Source organism: Halichoerus grypus, chromosome 3 (assembly GCF_964656455.1).
Source record: "Halichoerus grypus chromosome 3, mHalGry1.hap1.1, whole genome shotgun sequence".
Lineage (NCBI taxonomy): Eukaryota > Metazoa > Chordata > Mammalia > Carnivora > Phocidae > Halichoerus > Halichoerus grypus.
The window spans coordinates 5,213,894-5,235,612 of record NC_135714.1 but is presented as its reverse complement, the minus strand read 5'-3'; the positions used below and the strand labels follow the sequence as shown (position 1 = coordinate 5,235,612).

The 21,719-nt window shown below is 53.8% G+C and overlaps 1 protein-coding gene across 5 annotated transcripts in view; it reads left to right on the top strand.

The window, feature by feature from the left end:
- EVC (EvC ciliary complex subunit 1) overlaps nucleotides 1-15,382 on the top strand; it is a 62,591-nt gene extending 47,209 nt beyond the window's left edge. For 4 of the 5 annotated variants that reach the window (XM_078068366.1, XM_078068369.1, XM_078068371.1 and 1 more), the window contains exons 14-21: nucleotides 2,703-2,913; nucleotides 3,863-4,069; nucleotides 5,712-5,856; nucleotides 7,252-7,363; nucleotides 11,830-11,956; nucleotides 12,664-12,757; nucleotides 13,308-13,419; nucleotides 13,944-15,382. In XM_078068366.1, coding sequence (XP_077924492.1) covers nucleotides 2,703-2,913; nucleotides 3,863-4,069; nucleotides 5,712-5,856; nucleotides 7,252-7,363; nucleotides 11,830-11,956; nucleotides 12,664-12,757; nucleotides 13,308-13,419; nucleotides 13,944-14,028 — 1,093 coding nt within the window. In that variant the 3' untranslated portion in view covers nucleotides 14,029-15,382. The remainder of the gene's footprint in view (nucleotides 1-2,702; nucleotides 2,914-3,862; nucleotides 4,070-5,711; nucleotides 5,857-7,251; nucleotides 7,364-11,829; nucleotides 11,957-12,663; nucleotides 12,758-13,307; nucleotides 13,420-13,943) is intronic. The other variant, XM_078068367.1, reaches the window with a different exon arrangement.
- The last annotated feature ends 6,337 nt before the right edge of the window (nucleotides 15,383-21,719 follow it).

The following is a 21,719-nucleotide window of genomic DNA, read 5'->3' as shown; positions in this document are numbered from 1 at the left end:
AATCACCCAGGCACCCCTCTTTTCTACTTTTTCTATAGCTATTAGTGTAGTACCATATTTTCAAATTTCTCTAAAATACTTGTTTTTCCTTGTTTTATATGAGAAAAATTATTTTGATAAAACTGTTTTTCTAGTTGTCAGCATTTTCCAGGACACTAGTGTGTGTATACATCAAGAAGTAGGTGGATAGCTATCGTATTGGATAATATAGGGGAAGGAGATGACAACAAGCAGAAAAACCTCGTGGGCCATCCTAAGACAATAGGGAACGACTGGAAGATTTGTCCAGCCTGAAAACCTGTATCTTTTAATTGTACTAATATTTGGTCTATTTATATTTAATGTAAATCTTAATGCTGATTTATTTGGATTTTTAATCTATCATCTTACTGTTTGTTTTATGTTTGTTCTGCTGCTCTGTGGTCCTTTCTCTCCTTCTTTTGTATTAGGTTTTTTTTATTACCTTAATTTATCTCTCTTTTGGCATATTAGTTATGTATTCTTTTACTGTGCTTTTAGTGGTTCAAAGATTTTAAATTGTGTCCTTGATGTGTCAAAATCTGATATACACTAATATATTCTTTCTTCCGGACAATATGGACACCTCAGAACACCTTACTTCCATTTATTCCCCTTTCATAGAGTATGCTTTTCTTAGTGGGTATTTTACTTCTTTATTTTCAACCCCGTGAGATATTATCATTATTGTTTTATGCAGTCAATATTTATTTAGATTTGCTCACAAATTTACCCTTTCTGTTGCTCTTGATTCTTTCCTGTATCTTTAGGCTTCCATCTGGGATTATTTTCCTTTGCAAAAAGGTTCTCTTTATTTCAGATCTGCTAGTGACAAATTCTCTTAGGTTTTGTTTGTCTGAAAAGGTCTTTCTCATCTTCATTTTTGAGAAATGTTTTCATTGGGTATAGAATCCTGGTTTGGTTATTTTTTAAATGCTTTTAAAGATAATCTTTTGTCTTCTGGTTTCAATTATTTCTGGCTGCTTTTAAGATTTTCTTTTGTTCTTTGGTTTTCATCAGTTTATTATGATATGCCTAAATATACATGTGGTTTTTGTAAGTATTTCTTGTTTGTTTGTTTAATAAATCTGTAGTGCTTCTTTAATCTTCTATGGTTTGCTATCTTTCATTGGTTTTTGAAAATTCTCAGCCATTATCTCTTTAATATTTCTTTTGCCAATTCTTTCCCTACTTTTCTGGGGCTCCAATTACACATTTTATTAGAATTTTTCACCTTATGCCACATACATCTTATATGTTGTCCTGTATTTTTTATTCTTTTGTTCTCTGTGGTTCAGTCTAGACACTAATTTTGAACTATCTTCCAGTTCACGCTCTCTTAAGCAATGTTTCATCTGCTGTTAAATCCATCTGTTGTTCTTAATGTTGGTACTGAATTTCCAGTTCTAGAATTTCCATTTGATTCTTTTCATAGTTCTCAGTTGTCTCCTGAAATTCTTCATCTTATCATTTATTAAACATATTCATCATAGTTATTGTAAGGGTTTTGTCTGATTATCTCAATATCCAGTATCTTTTGGGTATGTTTCTATTATCTATTTTTTCTCTTTATTTTTGACCAGTTATTATCTGTTTGCAAGTCTGGTTATTTTTATTGAATGCTGGACACAGTAACTGAAAATTACACAGATAATTTAAGTTTTTGAATAATGGGATCTTCCTCCAGAGAGGATTTATCTTACTTCTAGCAGGGATTTCACAGAGTGGCAGATCTGCTACCCCATTTGTGAAAGTAGCTGATTCAAAATTAAGCTTCTGTAAGGGATGATTCCTTATTCTTAGGACAAGAGCCCCCAGCTGAAAGCCTGGAGTGTTTGCCAGGTCTCTCCTCCTTGGTGGGTTGACTGCCAACACTCTGTTCAGCTTTTCAGACTGTCAGAAAATACCGAATGCTGGGTCTTTCTGGTAGACCAGGGTTTTTCACTTGAGTCATTGAGATGGGAATTCAAAAATAGCCCACAATTTCAGTTCTGGATGTGTTGATTTTGAAAGCTATGTAAGAAATTCAAGTAGATGTCTACTGAAGACAGCTGCATATATGCATCAGAAACTTGGGGCAGGATATGATAAAGTTGAAAAGATGAATAAAAGAACAAATGGCTGAATACAGGTGAGCAACCATGTCTAAGAAAACAGGCAGCACGAGATGGGATAATTCCAACCTACCGCCTTCTGGAAAGGCTACCTGGGGAGCGGGGCTACTTGAGGCATTTCTTGATTTCAATGTATTAGGGTTGTCCAGAGACATGGCATGAACAGGAGATGTATACATAGGCAAGCTGGAGATCCAGGAGAGACAATGGTGTATTTCCAGTCCAAGTCTGAAGGCTTGACACCCAGAAAGAGCTGATATCTCAGTTTGAGTCCAAAGGCAGGGAGGAAAGAAACCATATTCCAGACCAATGCAACCCCTGGGAGGGTCAGCCTTTTCTTATCTTCAGGACTCCCACTGACTGGATGAGGCCCACCCACATTAGGAAGGGCAGTCTGTTTTACTCAGCCTACTGACTCAAATGTTAGACCCAGAAAATCCAGAAACACCCAGAATAATGTTTGATCAGATGTTTGGGCATCTCGTGAACATTCTGGCTGACAAATTTAACCATCACGCTCAGTGAAGCCAAGAGCACTGACTCCCAGCCCCGTGCCCACTTTCCTCAAAGGTCCACATGGTGCATCCTGCAGGGGCATGACCTGCTGCTGCGCTCTGCCCTCCGGAGGCTGGCTCTCCGGGGCAGCGCCATCACCACCCTGGCCCACATGAGACTTTCTGGGAAGAAGAGCCTTCTCCAGGAGCTGCGTGAGCAGCACGCCCTCGAGCAGGGCTCCTCCCAGTGTCTGGATGAACATCAGCTGCAGCTGCTCAGAGCCTTGGTAAGATCGGCGTGTCAGCCCCCTGGCCCAACCCTGCCACTCCGTCAGGGTCCAGGCTCAGCCATGGCTGCCAAAGCCCGAATCTTGCCACCCCTGCTGTTGCAGGGTGGGACAGTGGCAGCCTCCTGGGGGTGGGGGGCACCCAGTGTGCCGGAGGGCATTAGTGTCTGCTCTATTGAGAATTATGCTACACATGGATATGAAATCAGAAATCAGATCCTTACGGTCATCAGGGTGCTGGGAGGAAGGGGCCCTGTGATCTGTTTTAAGGTTTGAACAAGCTGAAAGAAAGGATCTGTAAATTGCGGGGCTGGGATTTAAACCCGAGCAGGCTGACTGCTCTCGTGGAGTAGCTGGTGTTTTGACCCATTAGTGAGGGAGAAGCTCACGGTCACTTTCCTTCTGCCCAGGAGAGCTCAATGGGAAGCAGGTGGGACTGGCTCTCCTTCCTCTCAGTCCCCTCACCTCCTTCTCCAACTCTGATTCCCATAGGAAGGGCCATCCCCAGGGCCCTATATGCCCTGCCCCGACTTCCATGATGTCCCAGATTATGCTCAGACTCAACTCTGGCTTCAAAACCTAGCTCTGCTGTGTGACTTTTACAAAGTTACTTAGTGTCTCTGGGCCTCTATATCCTCATCACTCCCAGCGTTCAGGCCTCATGGTGTTTTGGAAGAATGAGGAAGTTCTTGTATGTGTGAGAGGCCCCAGATGGCGCTGGGCACGCAGTCAGTGCCCAATAAATGCTTGGGGGGGTTTCAAAAGACACCCCGGCACATGCGTTGTTGACTTTGCAAGCCCAGAGGTCCTCACTTTCTGCCCCTTCTCAATCCCTTCCTCCGCCCTCCTGGGGCCCTGGGCTGGGCCAGCCCCACATCCTGGTCATGACCCCGGCCGGAGCGCCCGTGCGGGGCAGCAGCGTGGGCTCTCCCTCTCCTGTCCTCTCCAGGAGGCTCGAGTCGTGGAGGAGGCCAGCCGGCTGGAGGGGGAGACACAGCAGACGCGGCTGCAGCTTCAGCAGCAGCTCCTGGCCGAGGCCCAGGAGGTCGGGCGACTCTTGCAACAGCACTCAGAGCGAGCCATTGGGCAGGCGCTGCTGGGGCACGCTCGGAATGCAGCCACCAAGAGCCGGGCCAAGGACAGGGATGACTTCAAGGTGCGAGCCAGCCCCCGTCCCCGGGGAACCCGAGGGGCCAGAGGGACTGGGATGGGGCGGGTGGGCAGGGCGGACGAGGGGCAGGAGTGGGGCAGACCAGCAGGCGACCTCAGGGCTGTGCCTGGTTTGCGACGCTGGGAGGGTCATTTCCTTTCCCTAAAATTCTACGCCTCTTCCTGATAAGTGCTCACAGCATGAAAATGGTATAAATGTAAGCATGGCATCCCTTGCCAGAGGGGCTCTGAGTCAGGCTAGGGTGGGAGTGCCCCCACACACACACACCTACAAGAAAGAACAGGTGTTCAGTTTCTGGAAGAACATTCCTTTATTCAAGCTCCAGTCACGGGGTGTCCTGGCCCCCAGCCCTGTGGCAGACGCTGGGCTAGTGATCCAGGCGGGCAGCATCTCCCCTCCATAGGATTTACCATCTCCCGGAGCCGGGCAGGACACGGAGGGGAGCAGACAGCGCCCCCCTGAGGCAGGGACGCAGGAGGACAGGAGGCCTGATGGTGCGGGTGGGTCTGCTGACTGGGGAGGGAGGTGGAGAACGGGGACTTCCTGTCTCCCGCTCGGGCTCCGTGTTCTAAATGGAAGTGAAAGCAGGCCACAGCCATCAGTAACAGCTCCTGGCCGGAAGTGCAAGGCCAGGTCCGCGGTCCTTGGAGGAGTGGAGGTGGGGCCCCTCTGTGAGAACGCCCAAGTCAGCACAGGGGGAGAGAGACAGCACGCTGAGGGATGAGCAGGGCCCTGGGAGCTCCAGACGCTCACACCTGCTCCCCCACCCTCTCACCCGCACAGCCTCTTTGCACACCTGCAGAAGCAGGGCGCGTTTCTCAGGCGGAGCTGGGAGAATGAGTGAATAGCACAGCTCTAGAAACATAACATAATCAACCCCGAAGCAGTAACTGCTCCATAATAAATGGGCAGTTTTTTCTTGCCCAAAGCCTGGAACCATTCGAAAAATGTTTGTTGAAATGGGGACTCTCGAGTCTGACTTTGCTGACTTCTGCCCATCACCTTATGAAGTAAAGGTCGGTGGCTTTGCCAGTGCGCAGCCAACACGTCCCTGAGCATTCCTCTCTGCTCTGGGCCTGAAGGTTTGTCACTTGAGAACGCGTACTGCTGCCGGTAACAGAAAGACGCTAAAATGGCAAACAAATAGAAGTTATTCATCCCACATAACAAGATATGTGGAGGTAGGTGGTTCTGAGCTCGCACAGAGGCTCGGTGATGTGACCAAGCACCAGCTCTTTCCTTCTGATCCACCATTCTTAGTGTTAGTTCGCTGCCTCATAATCTCAAAATGGCCACTGCCCCTCCAGACATCAGATCTGCATTCCAGGCAGGAAGAAGAAAACAGCAAAATCTTCCCCCCACACTAAGCTTTGCCTTAATGTTTGTAAAGGGAAGGTCCCCCATCAGTCTTTCCCTAACACTGCATCATCTCATTGGCCAGAACTGGGTCATACAGCCAGCCCCAGACCACTGGATAACCGAGATGGGTGTAAGCCAAGCACTCACTCTGCCTGCTCCCCGACCAGTCAAGGTTGGGAGTGGTGGAAGCTAAGTAGCAGGACAAGGGGAGGCAGGGGACCGCGCTCGCGGGTGGCTTCTCTGCTGAGCCTTTCGCCTCCTGCCACAGAGGACCCTGATGGAGGCGGCTGTGGAGAGCGTCTACGTGACCAGCGCCGGAGTCAGCCGGCTGGTGCACGCCTATTACCAGCAGATCGGGAGGGTCATGCAGGACCACGAGGAGAGGAGACTGCGGCATCTGAAGACCCTGCAGGGTACGGCCCCCTCCTCAGGGAAGCCCTGCAGGCCACTGGCCGGATGTGCTCTTAGTTTGGGACACACGATGGCATGCCAACTTTTTCAAATGTTATTTGAGGGAATTTTATTTATTTTATTTTATTTTATTTTATTTATTTATTTCCTGCTTTGTCTCCCTACAAGGGACTTTTTAAAAGCCATTTAAAGAACTATACATACAGTACAATAGGACTGCTAAAAAGTAGATGAACTAGGACAAGGACGGGACAGTGGGGTGGAGTTCGAGTGAGGTCGTGATCTGGGACATAGGCCATCCAGTCCCTCCTGGTGGTGACAGGGTATTGGCTCTGGGCTTCCTGGTGGCCAGAGAGATGGGAACCTCGTCAGAGCTGTGTAGTGAGAGCAAGTGTGAACAGGCCATACGGGGTTCCTGAGACCCAGAGAAGTCTCCCCGTGGGCTCTCGTCAGAGGCTACCCGGGTGACAAAATGGACAGAATCCCCAAGGCCAGCAATAACACGGGTAAGATAATAGACAAAAGCCGGTTTTTTCAAGGCTTCTGCTCGTGATGTCCCTCCCTGCATCTGAGGCTTCAAAACAGGCTGGAACCGCATGTTCTCTGATGGGTTTAGCCTGGGTTGTCCAGGGATCATCGTTGGAATCGATCCCTAGACCGAAGATGGGCAGCAGGTCCTGGGAGCAGTCTTCTGGGAATATTCTTTCTCTCAGTGAGCTCAATAGATGCCTTTTCTTCCCCTTGTCCTGGGGAATTTGAATCCCAGAGTCAAGTAAAATCTGGGCACGTGCCTGGAAATCTGACCGGTGGCTGCGGATACGTCATCGTTTTCCAAAGTAAGGGCTGGGCTAGGCCAGCAGGAGACAGATGAGATTGTCACACAGAGCATTCAGGGCCGTTACTTCCCGTCTAGGCCTTGGTTCCCCATCTGTGGGGCTAGGGTTGGGCTCACCCTCCATGCATCCTCTCAGCTCTGATTTCCTGCTTCCCTGATACCCCGGCTCTAATGTGAGGATTTCTCAGGAAGTGCATTGAAATGATAAACTTAATTGGCCACATGAGCAACTTTTGTTCCTTCAATACTCTTTGTTATTGAATAGCCACAGAATGTTATGTCCCTAGAGATCATGCAAGTTAGAGACCATCCAGGTTGAACCTCTCTGTATGTTCTAGAACGCTCCTCCCCCTCCTCCAGGGGCTCAGGGTCTGTGACAGAAGCCGTGCTTTCTCATGCACTTGGAGCCTTTCCCAGGGTTAAGCGTGGGTGCTGGGTGCTGGGTAAACAGCACACTCTGAGAGCAGGTGCCCCGCTGATCTTTGTGCCCCAGCCCCATGCCGGACCTGGCAAAGACGTGGTCCCCAGACATGCCCCTGATCTCGTGTGCTGAATGGTCTAGGTGAGAGAATGGAGAACCACAAGCTGCGGACAAAGCAAGGACTCGGGGAGCCTTCGTCGGGGAGCCCGGTGGCGGGTGGAGCCGGCGAAGCCTGCAAGGCGGTCCAGCAGAGGTGAGCTCTCCCCTTTCTGGAATCTCTGCTACACACTCAGCGTCTGATGGTGCATCTGATGGTGCATGCACCTGTCTGGCCTGGGGAGGCCCACGCGCCTCTGTCTGGCTCCCTGCTGGACACGCGGCCCCTCGGAGGGGCCTGGCACGAGGGAATGAGGGAGGCCGGCTGTGGCGGGCTCCCCCAGTGCAGGCTCTGACACGAGGATGGGGGGCAGGCTGTTTACTCTGGAGGTGACCCCGGCAAGCCCAGTGAGGGAGAGGGACGCGAGGCCCACAGGTGTTTCCGGCTACAAAGCACGCGCTTCTGCAGCTCAGAGGTCCCCGCGGGGGCTGCTGGGTTTTCTGGGCGTCAGCCGGCTGGGCTCTTGTCCAGGCTCTGGGAAGAACCTTTCCAGGCTTGCTCAGGTTGGCACCATCAGGTTCCCAGCAGAACTGAGGTCCCGTTGCCTTGCGGCTGTCGGCTGGGGGCCGCCCTGACCTCCTAGCAGCCTCTCTCCCATCCTTGCTCGCGGCCCCTACATCCTGATGCTTGGAGTCCTCTGCCTCCCTCTTCGGCCACATCTCTCTTGACTCCAGTTGGAGAAACTTCTCTGCTTGTAGCATCCCAGTGATTGAGACCCACCCAGATAATCCAGGATAATCTCCAAATCTTAACAGTTGCTGACCCTGAACAAGCCTGCAAGTAGCTGATTGCCATGAAATGTGACGTCTTCACGGGTTCCGGGGATTAGGGACACCTGTGGGGGGCACTGTGTGGCCGACCACAACAGAAACAAAGCAGATCAACCCCGGGACAGTGAGGTGTTTCCACGGCGCCTGAGGCTCAATCCCACTCCGGACCTCCTGAGAAACTGTATAAAATTCAACTTCCAATTTTGCCAGCAAGGGATGCGGAAAATAAGGATTTGTCCACCACCCCCTGCTCCACATTGGTTGAGGGTCCGCCCTGGAGGTGTGACGTCCCCAGGCTTTCTGGCCGGCCCCCGAGCTGGCCGGGCACACCCCGGGGGCCAGAGAATGCCCTGGGACGTAGACACAGGTACTTGGCGTAAGGAGCCATTGGCCTGGGTGGAAACTGTCCACGGACGCGCAGACGGCCTCCCTGTGAGCTAGGGGCTGCGGGTGCTGCACCAGCATTCCCCTGTAAGCACCTCCTCTTGCTAGGCTCGGAGCCAGCCCCTGGGGACAGCACCTGTCACCCCAGAGCTCACAGCCTGGGGGGAGAGACGGACAGGGAAACAGCAATAAATCGGCGCAGGTGCTCTGCTGGGGGAGGGGCGGGTCCCTGCAGGCCGCCGGGGCGGGGGTGCGGGTCCCTTGTCTGGGCAGACACATCCCAGCCGCCGGAAGCTACAGCAGGACGACCACTGCCCTGCACGACAGAGGCGTGGGCCCTGTGCCAAGCCTCACGGTCAATTCCAGCCTGTCATCTGACAGCTGGTTTAGGAACCAAGAACCACAGGGCCCCCTGGGTCAGGCTGCGTCCTACATCTGCTCTCCACAAACCTCCAACGGGCCCTTAGCTGTGGTCAGCAGATGTCCTGCCATCGGGCTGCAAGCTGTCACCTTGCCTTGACTGTTGCAGATCCATCAGACTACGGGCCGGCAGCTCTCTGATGTGGGGAGCGTCATCTCTGGACCGGCAGGTCTCGGGCCCACGCCTGGACACTTAACTCGGGGGCTCTGAGGGGGTCCCCAGGAATCTGAATTGTTAACACACTCCTCTCCAGGGCTGCTGATGGATGTAGTCCGAGGGCTTCACTTTGACCCCCGTGACCCAGGAGGAGGGGCCTCAGCCGCCCCAGTCCAACCTCCCCCAAGTTTATGGAAGATGGAAGCAGAGCCCAGCGGGGATGCGGGTGCGTGACTGAGTCCTACTGTGACTTAGAGGCTCCTACGTGGCCATCAGTGTCCTTCCTGCCCTGTCCCGCTACTCGAAGTTCCTATTGAAAGTCAGCCAGAACTCCTGGGGACAGGGCCGTGTCGTGACAACAGATAATCGATCAGAAAGAGCAATACTTCTAAGCCCGCAAAGCAATTCTCTGTCTAATGGCAAATTCCAAATTGCATCTCTGGCGAGTGGTGTGATCGTGGGAGGGCCCGTCTGAGGGATGCCGGTGACCCTGTGGGGGAACGGCCCCTTCCGACAGCCACCCACTAGCCCAGTGGTCCTTTCACGCCCCAAGCCTCAGCTTCCCCATCTCTGAAGCGGGTTTGCAGTAGCTCCTGCCTCACGGATATATTTGCATACAGCGCCCACGGCGAGGGGGGTGCACGGCCAGCGCCCCGATGTCCCTCCCCACCCACAGAGTCGTCGCTACGGTGCCTCCTGCAATCGGAACGGCTCCGCGATCAGAACTCAGTCAGAACGGAGGTCTTTTAAGTAGCCATTTCCATAATCAAATACGAGTCTAAGGGTAAGGGGTTTTTTAGGAGCTGATGTACCCGTCTAGGCGCCTCAGACCCTGCAGCCAGGCCTACCTCCAGTGCATTCCCTTCTTCCGGAAGGTGCTGGAGGGCCAGCAGTCCTGAAGGGGCTCGCGCTCAGGAGCCAGAACCCCACGCGGCTGTCCCCCTGCGGGCAGGACTGTCCAGAGCATGGCTCCTCTCTCGGCCACTCTCCTGTCTCAGGTCCTTGTCACTCCCCTCCCGGCTTAGAGCTGTAGCCTCTGGGCTCCCGTCTAGTCCTGCTGTCCACACTGCAGCCAGGGCATCACAGAAACACGAGGCAGCCAGGTCTCTGGCTCCCCGGGCCTTACAGCGTGAAGCCCCCCTCCAGCCCCTCCTCATGTGGTGCTCCCCCGCCCGCCACTCCCGTTAGCCAAGTCCACAGTGGGTGGCAGCCGAGAGTGACCAGGACTATTGGCAGAATGGGCATAGGACAGGCTGCTCACAGCAAGAAGCCACCTAGACGCTGAATGGAGGCCCCCCAAAGATTTGCCTGTGTCCTAATCCCTGGAGCCTGTGCGTGTGACCTATTGGGAAGAAAGATCTTTGCAGATGTCATTAAGTTAAAGATCTTGAGATGAGATCGTCCTGGATTATCCCCACGGGCAAGTGGGGCAGAGGGAGATTCGATCACTCGCAGAAAGGACCACGGGAGGACGGAGGCAGGATTGGGATGGTGCGGACACAAGCCAAGGAGGACCAGCAGCCGCCAGGAGCGGGGAGAGGCAGGGACAGGGCTCTCCTCCAGAACCTTTGGAGGGGGCACAGCCCTGCCGACACCTTGACGGAAGCCTTCGCCAGGGCTGTGAGAGAACAGATTGCTGTTAAGCGCCTCCCGTCAGCTTGCGGCCATCTGAGCAGTCCCAGCACATGAATGCGGCCTCCTCGAGGGTGCGGGAGAGGCCGCACTGCAGGGCCTGACCTCCACTCTTCCCATGATGTGTTCGCCCTGTACCCCCACCGCGCCCCCAGCTCACAGCGCAGCCTCATGCAGGCAGGGACTGGGCGTGTCTTGTTCGCACCTGTATCTTCCAAACACAGGACAGCCCCCGGCAGGCCAGAGGTCCTTTATGTGTAAATGAAGGAGTGGATGGGTGGATTAATGACGGGGTGTTGTGGGATGAGTAGGAGTTTGCCAGGCAAATACAAAGAAGAGGGGAAAGATATTGCTGCGACAGAAGAGCCTGAAGCAAAAACCGAGTGAAATGTTGTGTCTTTGGGGAAACTCCATAACCAGCTACCTCCTGACGCCGGGGGTGGCCTTTCTCTTCGGGTCCAGAAATTCAGCCCTGTTAGAAAAGCAGTCACATAAGATTGGAGAGCAGTTATGCAAAGGGGGTGGATGGGATGGAATGTTCCTATTTGCTGAGGGCCAGAGGAAGGTCAGCCCAGGAAGGGAGGGTATTCGAAATGGGAGGGGAAGGGTCTCCACCCCTGAAAGCCAGGTAGGGCTGTCTGCAGGTCAGGGACCCCGCTGCTGCCCCAGCTCAGAGCTCTGCCCCGCGGAGGCCGGCGCTCCCGTATTCGGGATTTGTCAGATGCCGCATGCTTGGCAATGAGCATTCTGGTTTCTGTTTTCAATATGGATGGGTAGCTGGTGGGCCTCTGGTCCTCTCAGGAGCACGTCCCCTTACCCTGGGTTCAGATGATTTCTCATAGGAAGAGGCCATTTGCTGTTCAGTCACTTGGCAGCTGGGGGACCCCAGGGAGGCTCCCGCCCCTCTGAGCTGCTCCCACCCCTGATGATGCTACTCTTGTCCTGCTGGTACCCCCAAGGGTCTGGTAGAACCCCAGGGAAAACAGGCATGCGGGATTCTGGAACGTCCCGAGCGCGAAATGCTTTCATGATGAGTCAGCCCCTGTGTAGACACCATAAATCAGCGGAGGCCATTCTGTTCTCATGGATCCAAGGGCTCAAGTCCCCGAGACTCAGCAGGCCCCTGGGAAGCTGTCGTGCTGGCCTCTGACTGGCCGGCCGGCAAGGGCAGCACTGATGGCCTCCATTCCTTCCACCAGGATGGAGGCACAGCAGAAGAAGTTTCTGGCCCAGTTCACCGTGCACCAGCGGATCCGCCTGGATGCTTGGAAGCAGAAGGCAAGGGCTATGGATCATCTGGAAGCCCAGCTCGAGACCCAGCTGCAGGTAGAGTGTCGGAAAAGTGCCTTCCCAAAGTGGGCGGGGGGTTCACGAGGAATGGGAATAGCAAAAGGCCACTCATGATCAAGGTCAGCAAAGACACCTCGGCCCTGGCTTGCTGAGGTCGTCACTGGCAGTTGGCTTGGCCGTGAGCCCTGGGGCCGGCAGGAGTCTTCACCCCCAGCGCAGCCAGGATAAGGCAACAGTAAAGACGGTGAACCCTTACTAACTGAGGTCTGTCGCTGAGCCGAGAGCTGTGCACGCACCCTCCGATGTCATCCTCTGACCACCGAGGACGGGGTCACTGCTATATTCCAGACGGGGACACTGAGGCTCCGAGAGATCCCACAGTCCATAAGTCACGGAAGCCAGGCCCGTGGTTAGCCCACAGTGGTGGCAGCTGAGAACTCAGACTCCGGGGCCGGGCAGAAGCGGGTTAGATCCTGGCTCTGCTGCTGCCCCTCTGTGGCCCTCACCGAGCCCTCACCTCAGTGTTCTCATCTGTAGACCAGGGTTCCCCGGCTGGCGTGAGTGAGGATGGCAGTTCTCCGGCAGAAGCTGGAAAATGCTGGCGCCCTCCCTCACACACGCGTCTGCCCTGCCCCTGCTGCCTCGGGACCCCGTCAGCCTCCCTGGAGAGCGTCAGCCCCACTGCGCTGGGGAGGCGGGACCGGGCGAGGGAGCCCCGGCTGACCCTCCCTCCCTGCATTCAGGAGGCCGAGCAGAGCTTCATCTCTGAGCTGGCGGCCTTGGCCCGGGTGCCCCTTCCGCAAAGCAGACTGTCGCCAAGTAAGCGTGGACTGTCAGGTAAGGCCTAGAAGGCACTCCGCCAGGCGGGAGGCTCTCAGGGCTGGCAATAGGGATGCCAGTCCCGTGTCTGCCACGAGCCATCTGCATGGCTTTTGTGTCCTCGTCTGTAAATACACAGGCTCAGTTAGGATGGCACTTGGGCCCCCGGGGAATAATTAGCCCCCCGCTAATGATCTGGTTGCCAGCAGCAACTTCAGTGACCCCACAAGTGCTGTAGCCCGCTAACGGGACAGGGCTGGGGAGGTGTGTAGGAACACAGCGGTCTGCCGTACCAGTGCTGCGTTCTCGGGGTCTTACTGCTTGTGCGATGGAAACACAGTGGGAGCCTCACAGCCCTGGGCTCGAACCCCAGCTCTGCCACTTAATGGCTGTATGGCCTTGGGAAGCACCTCACCCCCAGGCCTCAGTTTCCCTATAAGTTAAATGGGTATAATAGCAGAAAGCACAGAGTGTATACTTGGCCGCAGAGGTACTCAGAAAGTGCCTGGCTTGGTTGGAGGCTCGTGAAGTCACAGAGCCAATGTCTGGGTCTGTGTGTCTTCTGCAGAGAAGCCTGTCAGGATGAGAAGGAAGAAGCCCCCACCCCGGGAGAAAGGGGACCCAGGGGGGCCCACCGACGATGACCCTGCCTCAGGGGGCCACCCCTCGGGATCACTCAGGTACAGCGGGGACCCCAGTGTACTGCCTGTGGGTGCTTACTGACCACCCGAAGTCTGGGCAGAAAAATCAGCACCTTTTCTTGGGGTGCTAGCCAGAGGGTCCCAGAAATGATGGACGCTGGTGGGAGGGGTTGGCATCCCTCACTGCTGCTGTTCGTGTCCGATGTGGCCGGGTCGGCCATGACCTAGCTCCACGTCCCACCAGCACCCAGCCTGAAGGGCCACCAGTCCCCCACTGTTACGGACACCCTGGGATTTGCAGTAAGGTAAATGCGTCCTGGGCACCCAGTCATCTGAGCATCTGAGCAGGGGCTTCCTTTCTCTGTGGCCCTCAGATGACCCCCCCCCACCGCCACCAAACAGGGAAACTGGGAGCTGTGTTTGTCTCCCAACAATTCCGGTCAGAGGAAAATGGTTTAGATCGCCTGTCGCTGCCTTTCCATCTGATCAGATTGGAGGAGTTCTTGCCTCTGGACAGATCTGGAATCAGAGTTCTGACTCCTGCCTTGCTTCCGTGTTTTAAGCAGCAAAAGGCTGAACCAGCAAGAAAATGAAGCTGGTGACGGCGAGAGCCCCAAGAAGCTGCTAAGGGAAAGAAGCAATTTGTAGATCATGGTGGTCGGGTCTGAAGCCGAGGACCAGACCTGAACACTGCCTGCTTGCTGCGCCCCTCCCCCAGCCCAGTGAGACGGTGGGGGGGATGGGGGCCCCCCTCTGCCTTCCAGGCTCGCTGTGAGGGGGCTGGACAGAGACTGATGGACAGCGCCCGACAAGGCCTCCGTGAGCAGGGCATACCCTCCGGCCTGTGGAATTAGAAACCCGTGTGGGACACCTGTCTGCAGCTTTCTCTCTCTGGCTTCGAGACGTGGCTCCCTTCCTCAGGGACCTCTTCCCCCTGGCTGTCTGAACCCCCCACCCCACGGTGTCCTGCTGCCCCCCGAACCCGGCCGCCCAGCGTGAGGCTGCTTCACTCCAGCTTCAGGGACCCCCCTGCTCCCCGGTCACTCCCAGGTGTTCTGCTGGGCTTGCAGGGGTCTCGGGGAGGGCTGGGGTCTTCTGGCTGGAAGCCTTTTCTCCACCATTTCTGCTACCTTGTTCTGTCTGTCCCATGAGACGTGTCCCCTGCACCGTGTCCCACGCACCTGGCCACGGTGTTCTCATCTGGACCCATTCCTGGGTTTAGCTCAGCCAGCAGGTAATGCCTGGTCACTTTGGGTGGTGAGTCTCAGGGCCCCCGGACCCTGACACAGACCGTGGAATCCCTGGCCTGAGGGCCTATGTCACCAACCCTGGGGACCCTAGCCCCACAGATACATCATGATACCTGCCGTGGGTCTTCTGAGGGTGGCCCCACTCAGCCCGCGGGCTTCCCCGGCAAGGGGACAAGCAGTTCTCCATCAGGAGGCCTGTTCCTGGGGGACTCTGCCGCTCCCAGAGCTTCCAGACCGGCCCTATTTAAACTACTGCAAGGAGAGGCCTTTCCCACCCACAAAGAAAATTACTCTTCTCATTGAAATCAGGGATTCCCAACTTTGGCACTATGGACATTTTGGGTGAGATAATTCTTCATTTGGGGTAGGGGCCGTTCTGTGCGTAGATTCCAGGAGCACTGCCCCCCAGTCGTGGCAACCAGACTTGTCTCCAGACGTGGCCAGATGTCCCCTGGGGGGCATCACCCCAACCCAAGTCAAAGTGGGCCAGCGCCTGGTGAATTCAGACAGAGTGGGCCCTGGGCCCCGGGACCCCTGTCACGGAGATGTCCTGGACCATTTGTGGCCTGAGTTTTTATTTGTTAAAATCTAACTTAGGCTCTCTTAGGAAAGAGTGGCTCTGGGACAGAAGTCATCCACGGTAGTTAGGGGGCTTGTTAAGGATGCTTCCCGTCAGAGCATCGGGTCCTAACGGGTCTGCTCGTGGGCTCCCTCTTGTGGCCAAATAAAGCATTTCATTATTCTGCTAACAAGCTGTGGTTTTCTTCTTGCCCTATTTTGGGAACCTGGTTGACTTAGAAACCACTTTTGTCACATGGGTCCTCGGCACAGAGGCATTCTGGAGTTGGGAGTGGCTGATCTGGTGACTTGAATTTGTTAAGTGCAGACCCCTGGCGGTCCCGGCATCTCGGAAAGAACGAAGGCAGCTCAGCTTCCATAGATCTTGCATGAAAATTGTTTTGCTTCCTGGGCGACGCCTCCTCAGCGCGAGCGACTGTGTCACACGCCGGTGCGGCAGCCCCGATGCACAGCCACTGGGCTTGGCACAGCTCGGGGCACAGGACTCGGTGAACACTGTGGACTGTTTCTGTTCTCATCCCGCTGTAGATGGAGTCTTCCAGCGCCGGGCGGGGGCATGGGGGTGCCTTCCATAACGCACCTGCCTTCCCGGGCAGAATGAAACGTGGGCACCAGAAGCCACAGGCACTCAGCAGCGTCTGGCACAGGCTCTGGGACGCCCGGGGCCGGCTTCGCAAGCACAGCACGCCGGGCGCGGGGGAGGCCGAGGACACATCGCCACCGACCTCCTCCATCCGTTCCTGTCCCGGTGCGTATTATGGGTGGTGGGTTGTTAGGGAGACGGAAGGAGGTGGCCCAGAAGGGGATGGTGAGTAAGTCAGTGGATTCATTCTTCCACGTCTAGTCTGAGCTCAGCAAGGAGAAAGGCCGTAGACTCTCCGAGCCTCTCTGGCCAGCCCGGTGTCTGTCCTGCCCCTACCTCTGGTGCTGACCTAGACGCTGCCCCAGGAAACTCCTAACTGCTCCGACCCTTGCCTCCTGCCCTGCCCCGCATCCTCTGACCGGCCCACACGTTCCAAAACACAAATCTCACCGGCGCACGCTTCAGCAGTATTCTTTGCTCGAAGGAGAAAAAGCAAAATCTTTAACATGGACCACAGGGCCCGGCGAGGTCTGGTCTCAGGCACAGCCCCGCTGTTGCCCCCACCCTCACCCAGCCCGTCTCCTCTCGTGGCTTCACACCTGCCCGCCCCCACCTGCCACTGGGCTTTGGCACAGGACGTTCGTGCTGCCCGCCTGGAACAGCCCTACCCCCTGCCCCTCCCCTCTGCCTGACAAGCCTGTGAACATCATCCATGTCTCGATGGCAGGACTCGCGTCTAGAGCCTTCCCTGCGGCCCTCAGACAAGATCGGACCCTCCCCTTAGGCTGTTAGCCTAAGCGGGAAAAATAAACATTCCTTTATTTCTCATCCACATTCGGAACCAGTTGAGACATAGAGCAGCCGGGGAGATCCGCACATGGGCTTTGTAGGCGACGGAGCCACGTTGGAGGGCTGAGATCAGTCCTGCGGCCGTGAACCCTCGCTCCTGCCTTCCTCCCCAGCCACACACATGGCCCCAGACACAAGCCTCCACCGTGGGGACAACCGGAAACACGGCAAGAGCGGAGGAGCAGGGAGACCCAGATCTGGGGCAGGAGTGCTGGAATGTGTACATTTTGGGGAGAAGAGCTTAATAAAAAGCAAATCAAACTACAAAGGGATAAGAGTGAATAAATATTCAGAACGAGGGAGGAGATGACGAGTGATGTATTTTTTTAAAGTCTGATGAATTCCATAAAAGTCACAAATCCAAAAATAAAATAATTTTTTAAATCAGTGGATTGCCTAATCCACCTCTGTAATACCTCGTTCTAGTATTTCTCCACTCAAAATTCGACACATATGACAGCTGGGAGACATTCTGTGGACCAGCCTCTGGCTCTGGGCACCTCTGTCCCTCCCCTTGGGCCACAGGCTTCTGGTGCCGGGTGCCACGGGACTCGCATGCTCTGTGTCGTGATGCAGGAAAGGTGGCACACGGCTGGCTGTTCGTGGCTGGGCAGGCCAACACACACAAACATCCCCACTGAGAGATGAACCATGACTCTGAAAAGCAAAGTGAGGGTTCTAGAGAGGAGGGGGGTGGGGGGATGTGTTAGTCTGGTGATGGGTATTAAAGAGGGCATGTTCTGCATGGAGCACTGGGTGTTATGCACAAACAACAAATCATGGAACACTACATCAAAAACTAATGATGTAATGTATGGTGATTAACATAATAATAATAATTAAAAAAACATAAAAAAGAAACATCCCCACTGAACCCCAGTCCATCTGCCCTAAGTCGGCCCCGGAAATACCCACGGCCTCCCCAGGGTCACGTGATATTCGGGGACGTTGGAGTGGAAGGAAACCGTGTCTTAACCGGTTGCAGTTCAAACCTCTGGCTGTGGAAAGTGTACAGAATTAGGACTCTGTGGACATATCGCTAAGCCCACCCCTGGGCCTGGGTGGGGGTCTGTGCAGACATCAATGACTTCATGGTAAACCACGTCCGAGGAGAAGCATGTGTCCTGAGATCGGTCACCTCCTTGGAGAGAGCAAAGGACACCACTTGGCACACTCAGTTCCCTCTTCCCAGACTGAGCAAGCAGGTGCGTCTCCCTCCCTGGGGAAGAAGCACTGAGAAAAGCCAGTTGAGCCCCCGCACCTCTCCCCCAGAGCGTGGATGCCCCTCCCTCTGTGGAAACACCAGGATCGGGAGATAAGCACCTGCTACCCTTCCTGGAAGCGGGCGCGGTTAGATGTTTGGGGCAATATTTTCACACCTGACCTTCCCCCAGAATGCATTCCCCCTGATGAGCATAGTGTCTGGCACAAAACGGCCTCCACAGTCACTTGGTGGGAGGAAGAAGGAAGAAAGAGGGGGATGGGGAAGGAAACGTCAGTGTGGCAAAAGTACTTTTGGTTCAAAAATACTCTTCTTGTTCCTCTGCTCCAGAAATTGATGTCACTGGAGAGAAACTCGGGGCCAATGACACTGCAAATGTGCATCATCAGGGCCCACACTTTGTGCCACAGAGAGTCCTGACCACATGCGCTTTGGTCCAAAGAACAGCCCCTGAGTGTGCGGAGACATGACACTCAAGCCTTGGGAGCAGCCTTCTCTGGTCCGCTCACCATAACCAAGCGGCCACACTGACTCTGGGGCCAGAGTACGTTAGGCAGAAAATGGATGGGGGAGACCTTGGCTGTTCTGTCTCACTTTTTAGAGTCAACATGCAACACAGGTGCAAAAATAGACCAACTGATGTAGAGGGGTCAGGCCAGCCCTTACTGGGACACCAGAGCCCACGTAAACTTAGAGTTACAAACTCGCTAGCTTCATGGTGGTAGTTTGAAGCTGGCTACAGGGGAAATTAGCAAACAGTGCAAACTGGGGCTCCCAGCCCAGCCCAGCCCGGTGTTTAGTATTTGTTTTGCAGGGTACCTTGGGACCACTGGATCAGCAGACCCACACACTAAGGTCACCTGGTTTATAATAAAGCCACCACTGCAGCCTAATGGGGGGAAGAATGGTCTTTTCAGTAAAATGGTGTTGGGTCATCTGGATATTATATGGGAAAAAGTAAGTTTTGAGCCTTCCCTTTCCTTATACACAAAGATTAACGAAAGATGGATCATATACCCAAATGTGGCAAGATACAACAAAGTTTTTGGAAAGAGACTTAGGAGACTTGTGGACAGTAGAATAATGCCCCTCCACCCAAAGCGTCCCCATCCTAATTCCCAGAACCTGGGACTAGGCTATGACATGGTAAAGGGGAATCACAGGTGTAGATAGATGGATGAGAGAATGGATAGCTTTCCCCTAAAGCTTTCCGAGAAACATTCCCTACCTCTTCCTACCAGCTCAGGACACGAAAGAGAAGCACGTGCCTTACAAGGAATGTTGCAGCCTCCAAAACTTAAGGCTTGTATGTCTTGCACCACCAGGACCTGTGACTGTGACTCTTGGAGGTGCTGGGGAACCTCCCGTGGAACAGTGGGTCCTGGCGACTTCAGTCAGTTATGCAGCAGGGCAGTAGCCCCACCAGGGTCAGTCTTAGAAGATGTTTATGCTGCTCTGTTTGCACCCCCGGATGGGTTAGGGGGTGATGCAGGAGAGGAAATGCTTTCCAGAAAGTGGGGCAACTCACTGCTGCCAACTTTACTCTTCTGGAAGTTTCTGTGTTGCCCAGTAATAGTCTGAATGGGCCACGGCCAAACATCAAAAGGCCATGTTCTTTATTCTTGACCTTTCCCTGTATTTAGCCTTGCTTCCATGACAGACCATGAGCCAACACCATGTTGGACCTTAACTAAGGTATCTTAACCCAGCCAGGTAAGGGGAGAATACGCTAAAACCATGAAGTAGAGGTACAACCATCCAAAACCATCCTGCCTTGAATGACTGTAAAACTTAGTTAGGAGAAAGGAGCTTTGGACTTAGGGCCAAACTTCATGGGTCTTGGATTCAAATCCTGCATCAGCCTCTTTCTCACTGTGTGATCTTGGATAAGTCACTGAACTCTTAGGACTCCTCTGTAAAAGGGGCATAGTAATAGAGCCTACCTCACAGAGCACCTAACATGTAGCCAGCGCCACACAGGTACTGCCTGCATCATCAGCACCATCACCATCATCGTCATCATCACCACCATCACCATCATCATCACCACCATCACCATCATCGTCATCATCACCACCATCACCATCATCATCACCACCATCACCATCACCATCACCACCATCATCACCATCATCATCATCACCATCATCACCACCATCATCACCACCATCATCACCACCACCATCACCACCATCATCATCACCATCATTATCATCAGCATCAACACCATCATCAGCATCAACACCATCATCATCATCACCATCATCATCACCAGCATCATCACCATCACCACCACCATCACCACCATCATCACTATCGTCATCATCACCATCACCACCATCACCATCACCATCATCGTCATCATCACCACCACCACCAACACCACCACCATCATCACCATCACCACCATCACCATCATCAAGATCATCACCATTGCCACCATCATCATCATCACCATCATCGTCATCATCACCACCACCATCATCACCACCACCATTATCATCACCATCACCATCATCACCACCATCATCGCCATCATCACCACCACCACCACCATCACCATCATCACCAAGATCATCATCACCATTGCCATCATCATCCACCACCATCACCATCATTACCACCATCACCACCACCTCCCTACCATCATCACCATCACCACCATCATCATCACCATCATCACAATCATCACCACCATCATCCTCACCACCACCATCACCACTATCACTACTACTAGTGGCAAATTGGGACAGGCAACTTTGCCTGAGTTTTTACTCCTCAGAAAGTGCATTTGCTCATGGAACCAGAGGGAAGAAATGTGATATTTAGAAGGCTGGAGCTCCCAGTCTGAGGCAGATGGTTACCTACAAGAAGAGAGCACACCAAGAATGGGCCAAGCAGGAAGGAATGGACGTGGGCTTTCAAACCACGTCCCAGAAGCCACCTGCCACCTGCCTTTCCCACCATGACCTCAGGGTCTGAGATCAACACTCCACACCTCGTGACTGGCTCCCTCTCCTTCCTCCTCTACTTCCCCCAGTGTCTACCAAGCGTGAGTCCTGGGAAGCAACCACCATGCTCCAATCATCACGAGGAGAGCTGAGCGTTTGCATCTAACGGAGCTGCCACCCTTAAATGAAAACACTCTAGTCAAGCCAGCAGGCTGTTTCTTTTCTTTATTTTTTCACAAGCTTTGAATTCAGAAATAAGAGCCACAATAAGTCAGTTGGTAAGTAAAAATGGGGGGTGATTACAAAGGAAAACTTTGTACAAAACTTTAAAAATCTGACTGCCCCATCAAACACCTCGAAGGGACCAGGAGTGGGGCAACGGGGAGCAGCTGTTGCCCGACCATTGTCAGCCCTGATGGGGGTGGGGAGCCCCCTTTCTGAGTGTGAACCTGGTTAGGCCTGAAGTCGGAGCTGGCTGGAAGGACACACACAGACCAGAAGACAGCATGGCGAGTCACAAGTGCCACGGAGACCAGAGTTTCTGACACAGGACGTGGATGATGTTTCTCTGCAAACACTGGAAGGCTCCCCTGCCTCTCTGAGAATTCACAGAAGGTTCTCAAGGGGGGTGGGGTGGGGAGGAGTGGGGCAGGCTTCTTTCTAGCGTGGACTTGGGGTGGGGGCAATGAGTAAACATCCTCGCGGTAAAGAGTTTTGGAATTGCCCCTGAGGGCTTGAGGTCTCGGCATTGTGTCTACATTGGTCCTCGGCGATGTTCCGTCAGATGCACTCACAGACTTGCACACATAATTTAGTAACATGCATCAACTATCCTAGAGCAGCTACAAGGGTGCGAAAGGAACCACCCAGAGATTCATGGAGCCCGTGGAGTCAGAAGTGGGAGG